The sequence below is a fragment of the Aotus nancymaae genome, unplaced genomic scaffold (genome assembly GCF_030222135.1).
Source record: "Aotus nancymaae isolate 86718 unplaced genomic scaffold, 86718_ANA_hifiasm-v0.15.2.pri h1tg000008l, whole genome shotgun sequence".
NCBI classification, from domain to species: domain Eukaryota; kingdom Metazoa; phylum Chordata; class Mammalia; order Primates; family Aotidae; genus Aotus; species Aotus nancymaae.
This window is the reverse complement of record NW_026988419.1, coordinates 53,329,680-53,351,022: the sequence shown is the minus strand read 5'-3', so window position 1 is coordinate 53,351,022 and position 21,343 is coordinate 53,329,680. Positions and strand designations below refer to the sequence as shown.

The following is a 21,343-nucleotide window of genomic DNA, read 5'->3' as shown; positions in this document are numbered from 1 at the left end:
GAAGAAAACCTAGGAAATACAAGTCTGGATACCGGCCTTAGCAAAAAATGTATGACTAAATCCTCAAAAGTAACTGCAACAGAAACAGAAATTGAAAAGTAGGACATAATTAAACTAAAGAGCTTCTGCACAGCAAAAGAAACTATCAACAAAGTAAACAGACAATCTACAAATTAGGAGAAAATAGTCACAAACTATGCTTCCAACAAAGGCCTAATATCCAGAATCCCTAAGGAACTTAATCAATTCAACAAGGAAAAAACAAATAACCTCATTAAAAAGTGGGCAAAGGACATGAACAGACATTTCTCAAAAGAAGACATACAAGTGGCCAACAAGCATGTATATCACAAATAATTACAGGAATCCAAATCAAATTGATAATAAAGTATCATCTCATATCAGTCAGAATGTCTATTATTAAAAAGTCAAAAAATAACAGATGCTGGTGAGGCTTCAGAGAAAAGGAAATGCTTATGCATTGTTGGTGGTCATGTAAATTAGGGTTCAGTGACTGGAGAAAGCTGTTTGGAGATATCTCAGAGAACTTATAACAGAGAAATTTATAAAACAATGTATTTTCCTGTAGGTCTAGTAATGGGATTGCTACCATTCAATCCAGCAATCCCATTACTGGGTATGTATCCAACGGAAAATAAATTGCTCTATCAAAAACACACATGCATTCAAATATTCCCTACAGCACTACTTACAATTGCAAAGATATGGAATCAACCTAGGTGCCCATCAACAGTGGAATGGATAAAGAAAACACGGTACATGTACATCATAGAGTACTACACAGCCATAAAAAACAAGGAAATCATGTCCTTCGCCACAACGTGGATGCAGCTAGAGGCCATCATCCTAACTGAATATTGACACAGAAACAGAAAACCAAATACTGCACATTCTCATTTATAAGTGGGAGTGAAATATTGGGCACACATGGACATAAAGATGGGAGCAACAGACACTGAAGACTACTCCAGGAAAGGGAGAGAAGGGGAAAAGGGCTGAAAAACTACCTACTGGGTACTATGGTCACCACCTGGGTGATGGTGATGGGACTCTATTGTACCACAAACCTTAGTATCATGTAATAGACCCATGCAACAGACAGACACATGTACCCCCGAATCTAAAAAAACTGAAATTAGAAAAATAAATTGGACTGCCAAGAAACAGTACAGAGTTAGCTCTCCTAGTTCTCCACTCTGATTTAAAGATGTCTTAAAAATACCTTTTAAACAAAACTGTCATAAAAAAATAAAATGCATTTGTCATACTTATCAAAGAAAAAACTATTAAAAAGTTTGCATATCAAACACTTCAAATTTTAAGAAGAAAACATACCTGAAAGGAAGGCTAGTTTTTTCTTCAGAATGGGTAATATTACAGAGGCCTCCATTTTACTCCAGTGAACTTCCTTAATTCTGAAAACACAGAAAGTTAAATGTCAACTACAAGGTAACAATTATTCCATGAACTACATCCTAATGATGGTTTATCCCAGAGTTTCTAAACCTGAGAACTACTGACATTCCGAGCAAGATAATTCTATTTTTGTAGGGAGGTATCCTGTGCATTGTAGAATAGTTTGCAACATCCCTGGCCTCTACTCACTAAAAGCCAATACTACACCTCCCTTTCCCAGCTGTGACAACCAAAATGTCTCTAGACATGGCCAAATATCCTCTGGTAGGCAAAATTACAAGTGGTTGAGGATCACTGGCTTAACTCTTTCTCAGAGCAATACTCTTGGGCTAAAACACTGCCTGGTACATTGTAGCAACTAAAAAAATAATCTGTTGAACAAATGAATCAATCAAACACGCAGTCAATCTTCCATTGCTTTCCTTATTAATTACACAGCTTAATATCAAACATCTGATTCTTTCCATTTCACTATTAAATGGCTTTCTTTCTCATATTTTTGCTCCCCTATAACATATGATAACATATCTTATCCTGTTATCTCATTATATTTTCTAATGCATTGTTCCAGTTTTTTGCCCTCATTGTTAACTGCCTCTATCTCTCTACATTTTACAGTTTTTAATTTTCCAGGGAAAACTTGATTAGGCCAGTTAATCTTTTTATACCAGGCCACAATTCTCTATTCTTTGGTTCAGTTTTCCAGGGTCTACTCAGCCATAGCCAGGGGTTATAACTAAATACAAAAAGGAACTACCCTTATAGCAAAGGCTAAAGGCAAGACAGTTTCCCTTAAATGGAGGTTTTGCCATGGCAGGCATTCAGACTTGGCCAGTCTAGTATACTAACAAATTTTTATTTTGAGGAGAATAGGACCTTTCAAACAAAACAACAACAAAAATTAACAAAACTGGATTCAATTCTATTATCCTCATATACTTAGTTTCGTATCTGAGAGAGTATTCTCCATCACATTGTATCCCTTCCTCCCCTGTCCCATCTCACACCCACCTGCCATCACAACACAGAGCAGTTCCTTGGAGTGCACTGTGAAATTTTATCGTATTTAGTAAAAGCATATTCTCTTGAAGACAGTTTCTAGCAGAGCAGAAAATATGACTCTTTGCATGAGTATATTACTTATTTGGCAAACACCTGCTATGAACCTATCCCACTTCAAGCTCTTCAGGCTGTGCTACCAGCTATAGCTAAAAACTCAATAAAAAATCCTGCCCTGCAAAAACAACAACAACAACAAAAAACCGTCTTTAAAAAACAAACAAACAAAAAAATAGATGTTAAAGAAAAAAAGATGGAGTTTTAACATTGATCAGATAATGGCTAATTAAGTGAGACTAATTAAACCGGTACATAATTTTATAGCTTTTGTGTATACAATTTAAAAAAACACCATGACCATTTTTATCTGTCTTCAAAGAAAACAAACTGTCCATCTAGATGATACATTCAAGTTCCCTTGAATATCTGCAATTTATTTATTAAGTTTGTTCTGTATTACTCCAGAAAACAGACTAGTAGGAAGTAGGAGGAAAAAAGCTCACATTTTACATCTTTAATCTAAAACTAGTAGCACTTCATGTTTTCAGATCAATAGCTTTTTCTGATGAGTTGTTACCCAGTTATACAAGAACCCAGACAGCCTGGATTCACGTCTTAGATCTTCTGTCTTGTGACCAGCTTGTTGACGATCTGATTTGAAAGTTTGATAAGGGATGATAGCAATTATTATAATTGACTAGGTATTTATTACAAACTATGCACTGTTCTAAACAATCTCTTTTTATTATCTTATTTAGTCTTCACGACAGTTCTACAAGGTGGGTACTATTATTTATCAGCCCCAAGCAGCTTGTTGTTTTCCAGTCCCACCATGGGACAAACCCCATCTATTCCTTCAGACTCATCTCTGGGTTGCATCCTAAAATACTGGGATAAATTTGACCCTCAGACTCTCAAAAAGAAAGTTTAATTTTCTTGTGTAATACAACATGGCCACCTTATAAACTTTCAGATCAGGAATCCCCCGGGCCTCCAGGTGGGACCCTTGCTCCCAGTACTATTTTACAGCTTGCCATTTTCTGTTGCAACTCTTCTAAATGGTCTGAAGTTCCTATGTCCAGGCTTTCATGACTCTCTCTCTCTCGGGATCCTGATCTCCACCAAACCTCTTGAATGTGCACGGCTTTATTATCTGGCCCCACTGACTCTTCTGACATTATGGATGGTCTTTCTTTTTCTCTCTTCCATTCTCTCCAGCTAGCTGGATGGGTTGAGACCAGACCTTCTTCCCCTAACAAACTACCTTCACATTCAATCACACCTACTCCATTTGCTCCCTCTCCTTCACCTTCCCCTCAACATGCCAAACTTCAATGTTGTTTTCCAGTGCCTCCTCTTTATCAAGGACCCTTCTCCCCTTCTCATACTAGGTCAGAGGCCGCTTATGATCCCATTTCAGCCCCAGAAAAAGTTTTGCTGCTCCAGGACATGGCAAATGGGGATCCAGGAACCATTAGAGTCCATGTCCCTTTTCCAGTGTTTGATCTTTCCTAAATAAAAACTAAGCTTGGCTCTTTCAGTTGGGGCCTTTCTCACTTCATGAAGGAATGTAAAGGACTACTGCTTCCTTCTACCTCACTTGGCAGGACACGTATATTATTTTCACCACTTGTTGCGCCCATGAGGAAAAATCCCACATTTGGTCTCTGGCTCAAAGGTGGGCAGATGAGGTGCATACCCCAAGCCCCTAGGAGTCTGGCCCAGGGAAAGCTGCAGCGCCTGCCACTGATCCTAGGTGGGGTTATCAAGAGGGAGCCCACAGCAGGGAACATTATAATCACATGATCACTTGGCTGATTGAGGGCATAAAAACGGCCATATAAAACCTGTAAATTATGCCATACTAAGAGAAATAAGACAGGGGTCAAATGAAAACTCAGACCTATTTTCTTCCAGGCTGGCTGAGGCTATGAGAAAATATACTAATATGAACCCCAAGAGCCCAGAAGGCCTCATCATCTTTGCTGTTTATCAGCCAGGCATTCCCAGACATTAGACATGAACTCTAAAAGCTAGATTAGAGACCACAAACTTCTTTCCCAACATTGCTGAACACAGCCTTCAAGTTCTTTAATAATTGGGAACAGAATAAGGGGGACAGAGCTACAGAGAAAGAAAAGTGCAAGGACAAGAGACAGGCTTAACTGTTGGCTGCTTTAGAAGCCTCCAGCCCACTGGAGATTGTCCTAAGGTCACCTCTCCAGGTAAGTGTCCTCGGTGCAGAAGAACAGGCCACTGGATATGGTTTGGCTCTGTGTCCCCACCCAAATCTCATCTCCAGTTGTAACCTCCATGTTTTCAGGAAGAGAATTGTAATCTGCACACGTAGAGTGACGAAAGTTATTAGATCAAGGGGGCAGTTTCCCCCATGCTGTTCTTGTGATAGTGAGTTCTCACGAGATCTAATGGTTTTATAAACGGCAGTTTCTCCTGCCCTCCTTATTTCTCTCTCCTGCCACCCTGTGCAGAAGGTGACTGCTTCCTCTTCCACCATGATGGTAAGTTTCCTGAGGCCTCCCCAGCCATGCAGAACTGCAAGTCAATTAAACCTCCTTTGTTTAGAAATTACCCAGTCTTGGGTATTTCTTTATAGCAGTGTGAAAATGGACTACATAGAAACTTCAACCTAGATAGTCCTATTTCAGGGCTTTAAAATATAGCCCTCACTCATTCAAACAAGCCCTAGCAAGAAACCTAACTGAACAATCTCTTAAGTGGGGATAACTTCTACAGTATGTAGATTACCTCCTCATGTACTCCCCCTCCACAGAACTCACACACCAACATGCAGTACAAACCTTAACTTTCTAACAAAAGGAAAATAATTTTTGTCTAATTCAAAGGTTACTTAAAGGTTATATATAAAAACAAGGTAAAAGGTACCAGGGAATAAGAGAGACATGAAAGAAAGTTATAAAGGTAAAAAGGTATTTTGGGAAAGGAAGGTTATATTTAAAAAAAGATTTTATATGAGAAAAAAGTCTTGTATGGTAAAGTCTTGTCCTAAAGTAAAATGACTGGTTGTTTAAGAAAGAAGAATGTTTAAGTCACAAATTCCAAGCATGTCAAAAATAAGTCCGTATAGGTCATAAGAAGGTTTGTGAAGGGGAATTTATGAAAGGAATTTTGTATGTGATTAAGTTGGTTATAACTGAAAGGGAATTATTTAGGATAGTTTTTGTAACATTGCTCCCCCCATGTTAAAACAAGGTTTTCTTAAGGTATTAATCTGTTCTTAATAAAACTGCAAGAAGTTTTACTTTTAATTTTATAACGTTTATTTTAAAAGCTTCTCAGAATCATCTCAGTTTAACTTTTGCTGTGTCTCGCTGCTTTCTGCTTTTTCTCCCCTAAAGAAGGCCTAATATGATAACACTCTCCAGTTTTTGTCAGCTCCTGTCACATTTTCCTCCAATTCTAACTGTTACTAGGGCCTAATGCTAAACTGTTTCAACTTTAAGGTCAAAAATATTAAGCAATATTTTCCTCCAACATAACTTTATTCTGGACCCCTGGCTTCTCTTGATATGTCTAAAGTCTCAATGTAATCAAAGAAACAACTTATGCTGTTCCTGTGTCATGTACTCCCCTGCTGAACACACATTTTCTGTTTCTAATTAAATTCAAACACTTTTTCACCAAGTTTAACTTTCAGGTTATCTAAATGGGTTTCCAATTTAAAAAAAAAAAAAAAAACAGTCAAAAAGCAAAAGGTTTGTGTCTCTCTTTTTGGCCAATGTTGACTTAAAAAAACAAAATACTATCTTCTAGAATTCAAGTTTCACTTTCAAATGATGCTGTGAATTGGATCAGTCTCTTCCCAATGATGCCTGCTACCTTTACAAATCTCCCCTGGATTCAGTCGGACACCAGTTTCACTTTCATATACTACCCTCTCTCTGATGAGTCCCTTCCTCCAGAAAGATCCAATATCCTAAGTCCCACAATCTGAAACCCATAGGGTCTCCTGACAAACCAACGACCATAGGCAGGGCCCTAGGCATGCCAGGAAGTAGCTGGAAGATGAGACCTCCACCCCACTGCCAAAGATTTGTCACTGCTGTTCTGTCACAGGGGGTGGGGGAGATGCAAAGTCCTGATAAGTCAGCAACAATGAGGAAGGGGTGATCCCAGATGGGGAATAATGAACAACTGTTCTGACAGATGGCTAATCACAAACAACCTGCAGGCACAATGACCGTGTTCTGCAGATAGACCCCTTGCAGCATGACTATACAACTTCCTTCTAGTCCCTCCCTCTTGGCAGACAACACTTTCTCTGCTGTGCTGCCACTGCAACCTTGCAGCATATTTTCATGCTTTCTGTAATAAATTTGCCTTTCTTTACCTACAAGTTCCTTGGTAAATCCCTTTAAAACCTGCAAAGACGCCCCAGGCAGTAGAACCCACAACACCCAGGAGTTCAAGACCAACCTGGGCAACATGGCAAGACCCCACTCTATTTTTTAAAAAGGCAGGGGAGGGGAACAGTTCAGAGAGCTTCCAGGTGGGTGAACACATCAAAATGCTGGAAGGGTGGCACACCCAGAGAGGGCACAAAAGGTCCACACGCCTCCTCCCCCAATACCTTGCTCTATACATCTCTTATATTGGCTGTTCCTGAGTTGTATCCTTTATAACAATCCAGTAATCATAAGTAAACTGTCTTACTGAAGAGCTGTTTTAGTGAATTATCAAACCTGAAGGGATTGGGTATGATGAGAACCTTGATTTGTAGCCAAGTCAGACAGAAGTGTGGGTAACCTGGGGACCCAATACTTGTGCCTGGCATCTAAAATGAGGACAGCCCAGAAATGGCACCTAAAGTGAAGACAGCCTAAGCCTGTAGTCCCAGCTACTCAGGAGGCTATGGTGGGAGGATCACTTGGGCCACAGAGTTTGAGTCCAGGCTGGGCAACATAGCAAGATCCTTGTCTATAAAAAATTAAAAGAAACAAATGAGTAAAGTGAGGACAGTCTTGTGGGATTGATCCCTTAGACTCTGGATTTGATAACTCCAGATACATACTGCTATAATTGAATTGGATTGTATGACACCCAGTTGGTGTCTGGAGAGCTGGAGGATTGATTGGTGCGAAGAAAAAACCCACATATTTGATAGGAGAAATACTGTCAGTAAAAAGTGTGTGTGTGTGTGTGTGTGTGTGTGTGTGTGTGTGTGTGTGTGTGTGTGTGTAGATGAAAAAAGAAAGAACTTTTATCTGAGGAATGCAAGTCCTTTAATTACCAGACCAACAGAGACACTAAAATGAGACCACAATCAACCCTACTCCCCATTTTGAGCTGTGTATTCATCTCCTGAAACTGCTTGCTATTGCCAAAAGTAGCTATAAATAAACCTAATAATGCCCAACTGGACATTATAACCCACACCCTATAGCCTAACAATGTATAGCCAATCACTAATCCATGTTATTTCTGTGAACTGAAGAGAATTCTTGACAAACAACTTTTTTTTGCCTTTAAAAATCCACTTGTAACTGCTACTAATTAAAGTGCATGTTCAGGACAATTTGAATCTGTGCTGCCAGGTTGCAGTCCTCGAGCATAGCCCAAAAAAAAAAAAAAAAAAACTCTCATATTAATTTTGCCTCAGCTTGTTCCTTTTAGGTTAACATACATACAGACATGCCACTGCCTTGATTCATGCTAAGGCACCAGCACTTTTTCTTATCAGTGCTTTTACACCATCAGCACAAATGTCAACACAGTAAACAGAGCAGAAAAAATAAAACCTAAGAATTATAAAAAGCAGTTTTGACCTCAGGGACTCCTGAAAGCTAGAAACAAGAGAACTACTGATCTGGGCTGTCCATGCGATGTTACCACAGAAAAAAATGCCAAACTTGAGGGAGAAATGCAGATACAGAGACAACAGTCACAGACAGAACTGGCTTCCTAACCAGATTTTCCTTATGGTTTATGAGCAGAGAAATTCTCAGCTGCCTTTAATTCCTCCTTATTTTTTGAACTTATTTCTCCATTCTTCTTATCAATTCTGTAAATTGCAAAATAAATCCCTTTTCTGCTTAAGTTGGCTAAAATAGGCTCTTCTTTTAATTAGTGGAGAAAGTTGGTACGAGAAGCAAAACTAAAATTCAGAGTTTAATAAACTGTCTCCAATCACTTAAAGCTTTTTTTTTTAACTCTGTTGCCATTTATTTTAAATAAAACTGTCCATCAATTTTAACCCTTGCCATAGTCAAATCTAATTAAACAGCATCCAAGAAATAGGAATATCTAGAATACCTAAGATCCCACAAGGCATAAGAAATGATGCAGGTGACCCATGGAGTGAAATCTATTAATATTATCGAAGCTTTCCCAATCAAATTACTGATTTTATGCCAACAAATGCTAAAATTTAGCTTTTCACAACCGCATTCGCCATATCCCTAAAAGGGAAAAGGAAAATGGTTTTAGTCTCTTGGTCTAGATTTACTTTGGCAAACTATTATATCCAGAAACAGTCTTCCATTCATCACTATCTCCTGAGAGATAAGTGCTTTATCCAAACTTTCCTTTATTTTACACAACCACTTCTGCATGGTAAAATACTGGGTTTTAAAAAATTAAACAGCTTTTTAATATCGTTTTATTTTAAGAATATCTTGAAAGTGATGAAAATGTAGTTTAAAGTAATACTAAAGAGAAATATAGTTTTGTGGGTATATGAGCCAAGAGATCAAATGAACTGATAGGTAAAAAGTAAAGCAGTCAAGAGATAAAAACAATTGTATTTACTCTGTATCTTCCTCCCTCTTAGAGTCTCCTTTCCATCAATTTCTTTCACTGTTGTCACAAAAGAGATGGGTCATGAAAATAATTATTACTATACCACTAGGTCAAATTAAATTTAATTTTTCAAAAGTTATTTGCTCCAGTTTTTCAAGTGTTTAGCACAGTCATTAAAAAAAACAAAAATTTTCTTCTTTCTGGTTATTTTAATATCTAAGGAAAAAATTTAAATAATGTACAAAATATACAAAATAAAGAAAAAATCTTGCAAAATACAACCACCACCACCACCATCTCCCCAGTAAAATGTTAAATAACATAAAGGTGAAAAATGTCAGACAGGAGACAGGACTAATGTGCAGCTCCTGCTTGGACACATAGAACAGCATCTGAAGACTCACACTGTGAACCTTTGTTCCAAGAACCACCAAAAGAAGGTACAAGGAAAACCAAAGAATTTGCAGACCCTTTGAAAGAAGTGGCTTGCTGCTGCAAACACCTCAAGACAGCTGAAAAACTGTCATTCACCAAAGTATGAGAAAGGGAAAGAAAGTCAGCCTCTGAACACACATCCCCACTGGGGAACCCAAAAATTGAGATCATGGGAGGAGAATTTAATCTTACCTAGAGCTGAAATGGATTTAGGAAGCTGAGTGAAATATAAAAAAAGAAGCAGCTGGAAGAGCCCTGTAGGTACTCCTAGTCCCCAGCACAAGCCTAGGGAAGCCATTACTGACCTCATCTCACAGAGGTCCCTTAGGGAAGGTAAGGCAGCTGATGAAATTGAGGAGGGGCCACAGGGTGAAGGACACTACTAGCTGAACTCAGTAGTAATTTTGACTAAGTACGAACTTTCCTGAGCAGAATCCAGGGAGCAGGGGCAAATAAGAAGTGCAGATACAAGCACAAAAGCCACAGCCGACCATGCAGGTAGGCAGGTAGGCAAGCAGGCAGGCATGCGGCAAGAGACCAGAGAGCCCTGCTTGTTTTCACAACGTGAAGGCTTGTACCTGGGGGCAAAATCTCAGCCCTGCTCTTGGCTGTCTGGATACAAAGTATGGTTGGTAGGGGCAGGCTGGGAGTGAGACTGGCCTTGCTGGCTCTATGGGAGCTGGGTGAGGCCTGTCACTGCTGGCTTTTCCCCACTTCCCTGGTGATCTATATGACATAGCAGAGGCAGCCATAATCCCCCTGGAACATAACTCCATTGGTCTGAGAAGCACCCACCATCCTCCAAAGCCACCACAGCAACCCCTGCACAAAGAGAGTCAGAGCTCAGACTCATCTAACCCTGCCTGATCTGATGGTTTTTCTCAATCTGCCGTGGTAGCCAAAGACAAAACACAAAGCTCTTGGGAGCTCTAAGGCTGCAATCAACACCGGAGAAGCCATAGCACTCATCTGGTCAATGTGGGGCAAGATTATATCTACCTTCTACTACTGCAGCTGGCACTCTCTTGAAAGTGCCACCTCCTGACTGGAGGCCAACCAATTCAAGCCAATACAGTAACTCAACAGAATAACCCTGCTCCAAAGAAGAAGAAAACAGCTAATTTTACCACCTGCTGTACCTGGCTAAATAGAAGTCCTGATTCTGTCGACATGATGACTTCACTGCCAGCATAATCAATATTCGAGAAAACAAGCACCAAACAAAACTAAAATCAAGGACTCCCAGGGTCCACTTCACTCCCTTGCCACCTCCATCAGAGCAGATGTTGGTAACCAGAGCAGGGAGACCTGGAGACAGATCACATCACAAGACTCTTTGCAGATATTCCCCAGCACCAGCCTGGAAACTGGTCACCCCACCACTGGGTGGCTAGACTTAGAAGGCCAGTAAGAATCACTGCAGTTTGGCTCTCAGGAAGCCCCATTCCTACCACCACACCAGGGGATCACCCTGTGGGACAAAATAATCTGAAGAGCAGCCCTTGAGTTCCAGAACTTTCCACTGAAACAGTCTACTAAAATGAGAAGGAACCAGAAAAGTAATTCTGGTAATATGACAAAATGAGGTTCTATAACACCCCCAAAAGATCACACTAGCTCCTCTCTAGCAGCAGATCCAAACCAACAAATCTCTGAATTGCCAGATAAAGAATTCAGAAGGTTGATCATTAAGCTATTCAAGGAGGCACCAGAGAAAGGTAAAAACCAACTAATAAAAAAAAAAATACAGGATATTGATGAAAAAGTCTCCAGAGAAATAGGTATCATAAAAAAAAAGGCAATTGCAACAACTAGAAATAAAAGACACATTTAGAGAAATCCAAAATACACTGGAAAGTTCCATCATCGACTCGAATAGACAAAAGAACTTCAGAGTTCAAAGACAACCCTTCCAAATTAATGCAATCCAAAAAAGACAAAAAAAGAATTTTAAAAAATGAACAAGCCATCAATGAATCTGGGATTATGTTAAAATAAGCAAACATAAAAATAATTGGTGTTCCTGAGGAAGAAGATATATCTACAAGCTTGAAAAACTTGTTTGAAGGAACAATCAAGGAAAACTTCCCTGGTCTTGCTTGTCTAGGTCTAGAGACCTAGACATCCACCTACAAGAAGCTCAAAGAATACCCAGGAAATTCATTGCAAAAAGATCATCACCTAGACACACAGTTATCAGATTATCTAAAGTCAAGAATGAAGGAAAGAATATTAAAGCTGTGAGGCAAAAGCATAAGGTAACCTATAAAGGACAACCTATCAGATTAGCAGCAGATCTCTCAGCAGAAACCCTGCAAGCCAGAAGGGACTAGGATCCTATCTTTAGGCTCCTTAATCAAAATAATTATCAGCCAATAATTCTGTATCCAGAAAAATTAAGCTTCGAAAATGGAGAGATAAGTATTTTTTAGACAAACAAATGCTGAAAGAATTTTCCACTACCAAGCAAGCACTACAAGAACTGCTAAAAGGAGATCTAAATCTTGAAACAAATCCTCAAAATACACCAAAATAGAATCTCCTTAAAGCACACATCTCACAGGACCTATAAAGCAATAACATAATGAAAACAAACCCAAGGTATTCAGGCAACAAATAGCGTGATGAATAGAACAGTACCTCACATCTTAATACTTACCTTGAGCTAAAAAAGATTTACAAGAAAAAAACAAACAAGCCCATTCAAAAGTGGGCGAAGGACATGAACAGATACTTTACAAAAGAAGACATACATGAGGCCAACAAGCATATGAAAAAATGCTCATCATCACTGGCCATTAGAGAAATGCAAATCAAAACTACATTGAGATACCACCTCACACCAGTTAGAATGGCAATCATTAAAAAATCTGGAGACAACAGATGCTGGAGAGGATGTGGAGAAATAGGAACACTTTTACACTGTTGGTGGGAGTGTAAATTAGTTCAACCATTGTGGAAAACAGTGTGGCGATTCCTCAAGGACCTAGAAATAGAAATTCCATTTGACCCAGCAATCCCATTACTGGGCATATATCCAAAGGATTATAAATCGTTCTACTATAAGGACACATGCACACGAATGTTCATAGCAGCACAGTTTACAATAGCAAAGACCTGGAACCAACCCAAATGCCCATCGATGATAGACTGGACAGGAAAAATGTGGCACATATACACCATGGAATATTATGCAGCCATTAAAAACGAGGAGTTCGCGTCCTTTGTAGGGACATGGATGAACCTGGAAACCATCATTCTCAGCAAACTGACACAAGAACACAAAATCAAACACCACATGTTCTCACTCATAGGCGGGTGTTGAACAAGGAGAACACATGGACACAGGGAGGGGAGCACTATACATGGGGGTCTGTTGTGGGGGAGTGGGGGGGACAGCGGGGGGGTGGGGAATTGGGGAGGGATAGCATGGGGAGAAATGCCAGATATGGGTGAAGGGGAGGAAGGCAGCAAATCACACTGCCACGTATGCACCTAAGCAACAACCTTGCATGTTTTTCACATGTACCCCAAAACCTAAAATGCAATAAAAAAAAAAAATAAAAAAAAAAAATAAAAAAATAAAAGAGTAGTTCCAGTGTGATTATAAAAAAAAAAAAAAAAAAAAAAAATACTTACCTTGAATGTAAATGGCCTAAATGCTCCACTTAAAAGACACAGAATGGCAGAATGAATAAGAATTCACCAACCAAGTATCTGCTGCCTTCAAGAGACTCACTGACACATAAGGACTCACATAAACTTAAGGTAAAGAGGTGGAAAAAAACAGTCCATGCAAATGGACGCCAAAAGTGAGCAGGAATAGCTATTCTTATATTAGACAAAACAAACTTCAAAGCAACAGCACTCTAAAAAGACAAAGAAGGACATTATATAATGATAAAAGGACTAGTTCAACAGGAAAATATAACAATCCTAAATATATATGAACCTAACACTGGAGCTCCCAAATTTATAAAACAATTACTACTAGACCTAAGAAGTGAGATAGATGGCAACACAATAATGTTGGGGAATTTCAATACTCTCCTGACAGCACCAGACAGGTGATCAAGATAAAAGGCAACAAAGAAACAATGGACTTAAACTACACCCTAGAACAAATGGACTTAACAGTTATTTACAGAACATTCTACCCAACAATTGCAAAATATACATTCTTTTCATCAGTATATGGAACATTCTCCAAGACAGATCATATGATAAGCCACAAAACAAGTCCCAATAAATTTAAGCAAATTGAAATTATATCAAGTACTCTCTTACACTACAGTGGAATAAAACTGGAAATTAATTCCAAAAGGAATGCTCAAAACTATACAAATACATGAAAATTAAATAATCTGCTCCTGAATGATCTTTTGGTCAATAACGAAATCAAGATGGAAATTAAAAACTTCTTTGAACTTAACGATAATAGTAACACAACCTACCAAAACCTCTGGGATACAGCAAAAGTGGTGCTAAGAGGAAAATTCAGAGCATTAAATGCCTATTACAAAAAAAAAGTCTGAAAGTACACAAATTGACAATGTAAGCTCACACATCAAAGAACTAGAGAAAGAAGAACAAACCAAATTCAAACCCAGCGGAAGAAAAAAATAACAAAGAGCAGAACTAAATGAAATTGAAACAAACAAAAAACAAAAGATAAATAAAACAAAAAGCTGGTTCTTTGAAAAGATAAGCAAAATCAACAGACCATTAATGAAATTAACCAAGAAAAGTAGAGAGAAGATCCAAATAAGCTCAATTAGAAATGAAATGGGAGATATTACAACTGACACCACAGAAATACAAAAGACCATTCAAGGCTACTATGAATACTTTTATGTGCCCAAACTAGAAAACCCAGAGATGTAAAAATTCCTGGAAATGTACAACCTTCCTAGTTTAAACCAGAAAGAAAGAAAAACTCTGAAAAGACCAATAACAAGAAGTGAGATTAAAACAGTAATAAAAAAATTGCCAACAACAGAAGTTCAGGACCAGATGGATTCACAGCTGAACTCTGTCAGACACTCAAAGAGGAACTGGTATAATACTATTGAAACTATTTCAAGATAGAGAAACAGGGAATCTTCCCTAAATCATTCTATGAAGCCAGTATTCCCCTAATACCAAAACCAGGAAATGAAATAACAAAAAAAGAAAACTACAGACCAATATCCCTGATGAACACAGATGCAAACATCCTCAGCAAAATACTAGCTAACTGAATTCAATACCTTATCAAAAAGATAACACACCATGATCAAGTGGGTTTCTCCCTGGGATGCAGGGTTGGTTTAACATACCCTAGTCAATAAATGTGATAATCACATAAACAATTTAAAAAAATCATATAATCATCTCAACAGACACAGAAAAAACATTTGACAAAATCCAGCATCACTTAATGATTAAAATCCTCAGTAAAATTGGCATAGAAGGGACATACCTTAAGGTAATAAAATCCTTCTATGATAAACCCACAGCCAACATTATACTGAACAGGGAAAAGTTGAAAGCATTCTCCCCGAGAACTGGAACAAGATATAGATGCCTAGTTTCACCATTTCTACTCAACATAATACTGAAAGTCCTAGCCAGAGCAATCAGACAAGAGAAAGAAATAACAGGTATAAATCGGTAAAGAGGAAGTCAAATCGTCACTGTTTGCTGATGATATGATTGTATACCAAGAAAACACTAAAGACTCCTCCCCAAAAAGCTCCTAGATCTGATAAATGAGTTCAGTAAAGTTTCAGGATACAAAATCAATGTATAAAAATCAGTAGCACTGCTATACACCAATAGTGACCAAGCTGAGAATCAAATCAGGAACTCAACCACTTTTACAACAGCTGGAAAAAAAAAAACAAAACAAGAATATACCTAACCAATGAGGTGAAAGATCTCTACAAGGAAAACTACAAAACGCTGCTAAAAACGTCATGGACAACAACAAAAAAAATGGAAATGCATCCCGTGCTCATGGATGGATAGAATATTGTGAAAATGATCATACTGCCAAAAGCAATCTATAAATTTCAGTGCAATTCCCATCAAAATACCATCATCATTCTTCACAAAACTAGAAAAAACAATTCTAAAATTCATATGGAACAACAACAAAGCCTGAATACCCAGAGTAAGACTAAGCAAAAAGAACAAATCCAGAGTCATCACTTTACCCAACTACAAACTATACTACAAGGCTATAGTCATCGAAACAGCAGAGTAGTAGTATAAAAACAGGCACACAGATCAACAGAACAGAATAGAGAACCCAGAAATAAGCCAAATACATACAACCAACTTTGACAAAGCACAATAAAAACATAAAATGGAGAAAGGACACCCTACTACCCTACTAAACAAATGGTGCTGGAATAATTGGGATAAAGAAATGTGATATATATATACATACATACATACATACATACACACACACACACATACCCATTATGGAATACAACTACTCAGCATAAAAAGGAATCAAATAATGGCATTCACAACAACCTGGATGGAGCTGGACACCATTATTCCTAGTGATGTAACTCAGGAATGGAAAACCAAACATTGTATGTTCTCACTTAGAAGTGGGAACTGAGATATGAAGACTTGAAGGCATAAGAATGATATAATGGACTCTGGGGACTCAGGGGGAAGGGTGGGAGTGGGGTGAGGGATAAAAGACTACACACTGGGTTCAGTGTACATTGCTTAAGTTATAGATGTACCAAAATCTCAGAAATCAGCACTAAAAAACTTATCCATGCAACCAAACACCTCTTGTTCTCCAAAAACTATTGAAATAATTAAAAATTTAAAAAATAACATAAACATACTAGTTCACATTCTTCTCCAATGGGATATCTGACCTCAATATATCTGTGGATTACACTCTCAAGGAATGACACCAATAACAGACATTTACCTAATATGAAATAATGAAGAATGGAAAAGAAAATACATTAAAAAAAAAACTTGTAAAGCAGGCCAAGAAATAAAAGAATTAAGGAGTTCACAACATTCTTAACAAGGAAAAAAAATACACACCACTGCACTTATCATATTTCATATACAGTCATTTAAAGCAGCACCTGTTTTAAGTCATAATTCATTAAATACAAAAGAGGTAGAAAACCAGAGTTTATGACAGATTAAGTATCTTAGAGACTGGTAAATATAAAGGAAACTGCAACCATGATTGTGTATTACCTTCAACCAAAAACAAGAAGCACCAAAATAAAGTGTAATCATTTCTAGATGCAAAATAAGCACTACTTAAAACAAAGTCCTTCTACAGTTAGGGATGATGAATTCTGAGAACTAGAAATACAGGAAGACTAGGTTTCCATGCATATTTGCAGCCATTTCCTAGTTTATCTTTCCTATGACTGTGAAGATTTAAAAGAGGAAAACAAAGGCAACCAAGGAGTATTTAAGTTTATATTTTGTCTCCCCAAGAGCAGAGACCAAATCTTACTTATTTTTGTATTTATTCACTCACTCAACAAATCTATATTAAGAACCTAATAGATTGAGAGAAGTCTACGTGGTGGACATTTCTGGCATTCAAAAACATCTGATGAATTAATGAATAAATGAACAAAACGGACAAACGAGAAAGCAAAACACTTACCCTAAGAATCCTAAAATTGTCACAACTACCTGAATGCCAACACCTTGCGCAGCAATCACAGGATTCACATGTGCATGCTTTTCCTTCAAAGGAGCTCCCACCAGCTGTCTTTCAACTGGGAAAGCCACCCAAGACCCCGCAGCCACATAAGTTGCTGGATGCCAAGCATTCTTGGTGGTTAAGATGGACGTTGATGGGTGCCATCAATGCTGCCATTAGAGGGCAGCAGAGGATGTATTCAGCAGCAGAAAACAGAATTACAGGCCTTTTAATCAAGACTGGGCAAATTGCACTTCATGAGAGACTGAAATTGATGATGTGAGTGGGTACACTGGAACTCCCCTCTCAATAAATATAAACCAACCAGTTTATTTGGAAAATTCAGTTAAATTCTCCAAGAAGCATTTCTTAACAATCAGTGAAAACCCATTAGAATAGCCTAAGGGTAATTAAATTGTCTCTAATAAGTCTACATCATGTAGACACATAATGGCAATGAACAAAATCAGAACGCAGGCTCCCTGGCCTTGTATTTCCAGAAGAAATACTACAGTTATAACTATCCTTGAGATTAGAAATATTTTCAACTGCTGTTACAAAGTAAGAGCAATTTTAGAGATTAAAACATATAGGTACTCCGTGCTGTATCACTCCACATATCCATATATAAAATTATACAGAAACAAACATTATTCAACTTTAGGATAATAAATTGGTGAAGCAAATCAACGACGAAAATTTTATGTAATTTTTGTGTTATTGCAGGTGCCAGTGTCTGATTATTAATCTGGTTTTACAACAATATTGACAGTTCTAGAGGAAAGAACAACAATCCTTTGAGTAGACTTAAAATGAAAATTATTTTTAAAAAGGGCTTTCATCAAAATACAGATTTATCCAAAAGTGTAACTCCTCTAAATAAATTTGAAAACTAAAGTATCACTGTATAATAACAGTTTTATCATATGAATCAAGAACTAGTTTATTGAGTAAGAAATGGAGAAAAGAAGAAAAGAGACTCTGAGATTTTAAGTTTTCTAGAAAAATATTGCTAATCTACCTTGAAAAACAAAATAATCTACATTAAGAAGTCCAGTGGAACATTAAAAGTCCTATACTATATATAAACTTCAAAAATTCAAACGTCTACTGCAATGGTAATGACAGCCCACCACTTAAAAATCCTTTTCAAAAATTACAATATAAGCCACTACCTCTAGAGCATCCTCCTCACTCTGTCCCTTCTCCATTCCTCTAGCAATTCTCCCAAACCCTTAGCAACTGCAAACCTCCATTTTTGAATGTCCAGATTTAACATCCTTTAACTAATTTTCATCTTAATACATGAATAAATTTTCAAAAACCTTTGGTTCTTCTTAATTTACAGATGAATCCTTAGCTTGACTGCTTCTTCACCAAAATAGCAGCAGCAAAAGGAAAAAAGGAATATTGCATTAGAGAAGCAAATCACACTTGTGGAATTCCAGGAGGGTAAAGATATTCCTGGAACCCCCCAGCTATAGAGTATCCCCTATGGCTAGGACCTCATTATCCACTGCCAGAGTTCCTTTAGATGAGCTCTCTATCTATACATTTTCTGCATCTAAGCTTGTGTTGAGCTCCAGAAACATGAACCATTTCCTTTTCCTTTTCCAAGGCATGCATGTGTCTACTAAGTTCACCTAGCTGAGTGAGGTCTCCTTCCACCACCAGAGGAGGAAGTGGATACAGCCACAATAACTTTACAAATTCCAGCATCTAATTTCCAGATTGCAACCACCCTTCACTTGCTGTAGGTGTTTCCTCTCCTCTTCAACTCAGAATTTCTCTGGGTCATCACCAAACCCCATTCTTTCCCAATCTTCCTCCTACAAAGACATGTTCTTCCTCTATCCTTGGTAAAAACACACATGCATTCCATTGAGTTAAGACTAAATGCAATACTCCAGATACACAAGATTTAAATACATTTGGAACAGAGGTTCAGATGTATTACAGGGCCCCTAATTCCACATAATTGGCATACTAAATTAATTTTTAGTGCCCAAATGTTTATATGTTCAATACCACAAATACATAAAATAATACTTTTGTTCAAATGAAATAATGTACCTATATCATGCATTGAAATTTTGGCACTAAATTTTTTTGTTTGTATAATGTAAACATTTGGTAAGTACCAAACACTATGTTGGGGAGGGGAGGAAATGTAAAAATAGTTTTTAAAAAGGTTAATAAATTTTAAGTTGACTTGAAAAATGGAATATTGCCTTAAAATGGAAATTAGTATAGTGTTACCAAGGCAGAAAAAAGCCAGTGAGATGTGTTAGTTACTTTCATCAAAGTGAAAGTCCCATTTAAAAACAAAACAAAACAAAACAATGGGGCCAGATGTGGGGCTTATGCCTGTAATCCTAGCACCCTGGGAGGCCAAGGCAGGTGAATCACCTGAGAGCAGGAGTTCAAGACCAGCCTGGTCAACATAGTGAAACCCCATCTCTACTAAAAATACAAAAATTAGCCAGGCAGTGCATGCCTGTAACTCCAGCTACTCAGGAGGTTGAGGCAGGAGAATTACTTGACTCTAAGAGGCAGAGGCAGAGGTTGCCGTGAGAGGAGATTGTGCCACTGCACTCTAGCCTTGGCAACAGAGTGAGACTCTGTTGCAAAAAAAATAATAAATAAAAAAACACAATGGCCCAGGCATGGTGGCTCATGCCTATAATCTCAGCACTTTGGAAGACCAAAGTAAGAGGACTGTTTGAGCCTAGAAGTTTGAGACCAGCTGGCCAAAATAGTGTGACCCCATCTCTATAAAAAAAAATACAAAAATTAGCCATGCATAGTGGTGTGCACCTGTGGTCCCAGCTACTCAGGAGGCTGAGATGAGAGAATCCCTTGAGCCCAGGAGGCCAAGGCTGCAGTGAGCCATGATTGTGCTATTGCATGCTCCAGTCTGGGTGATGAAGCGAGACCCTGTCTCAAAAAAAAATAAAAACAATGTATATTGTATTTTCTGTGGTAAAACTACCAAAACATAGAATATTCTGCAAATGTTCAATTTGGTCAACTATTAAACTTGTTCAATATTAAAATGTCATTTTGGAACAAACATAGGACACATGGAAAATCAAGTATTTATAATGCCCACCTCTTTTCTCTCTCATAAGGACTGTTAGCAGTATTAGCTATCGTTCCCAAACAAAGACTTCCCCCACTAAAGATCTCTCTACCATGGGATTCTGTTCCGAAGAGTTGTTCTCCCTGAAATGCAGTTTAGTACAGTGGTAAAAATCATGGCTGTGAAGCCAGGGTGTGACTCCCAGCCAGCCACTTACTAGCTAGGTGGTTTTGGCAATTCCTTTAATTTCTTTTATGAGCAAATCACTGAACCTAACTCACAGGACTGCAGCTTAAGTGGGCAAATTTGTATATATAGTTTAGTATGCTCAGGATGATAAGTACTCAATAAATGGCATTTATTACCAGCAGCTAAATCTTCCTTCCTCCACTAATTACTGGTTTACCCATTTACTACCATTAACTTCACTGAGGCCACAGTAAAAGCATTCCCACTAAGGCATTCTTGATCCAGAAAAATAACAGTCCCAGCCTTATCCTGATACTTTTTTATATTCCAAGAATATTATTTCATCCTCATATTAATATTTATATATGATTCTATTAATAACCCAATGTTTTCAGATTGAAAAACTGAGACACAAAGAAGTAATTTGTTCAAGTTAATATAGAAATTAACAGATTTATAAATCATAAGAGATCATTTAGTCTATCCTTTCCATTTCACAGATAAGGAAACTAAGATCTGGAGACATAGATTTCTCATCCTAAGGCCACATAACAAGAAAGTAACCTATGAAACCTAGGCTTCTGCAACTCTGTCCAGTGCTTCTCTCTACTATGTTACATTATCACATAATAAAATCAAAATTAAAAATACATAAAAAGCAGATAACTATTATT

At 37.9% G+C, this 21,343-nt stretch overlaps 1 protein-coding gene across 1 annotated transcript in view; it reads right to left on the bottom strand.

Moving 5' to 3' along the window:
- Positions 1 to 21,343, bottom strand: part of SESTD1 (SEC14 and spectrin domain containing 1) — a 150,988-nt gene that overhangs the window by 90,716 nt on the left and 38,929 nt on the right. Inside the window, exon 2 of the mRNA XM_021668950.2 lies at positions 1,357 to 1,436. Within this exon, the coding sequence (XP_021524625.2) occupies positions 1,357 to 1,411 (55 nt within the window). The 5' untranslated portion in view covers positions 1,412 to 1,436. The remainder of the gene's footprint in view (positions 1 to 1,356; positions 1,437 to 21,343) is intronic.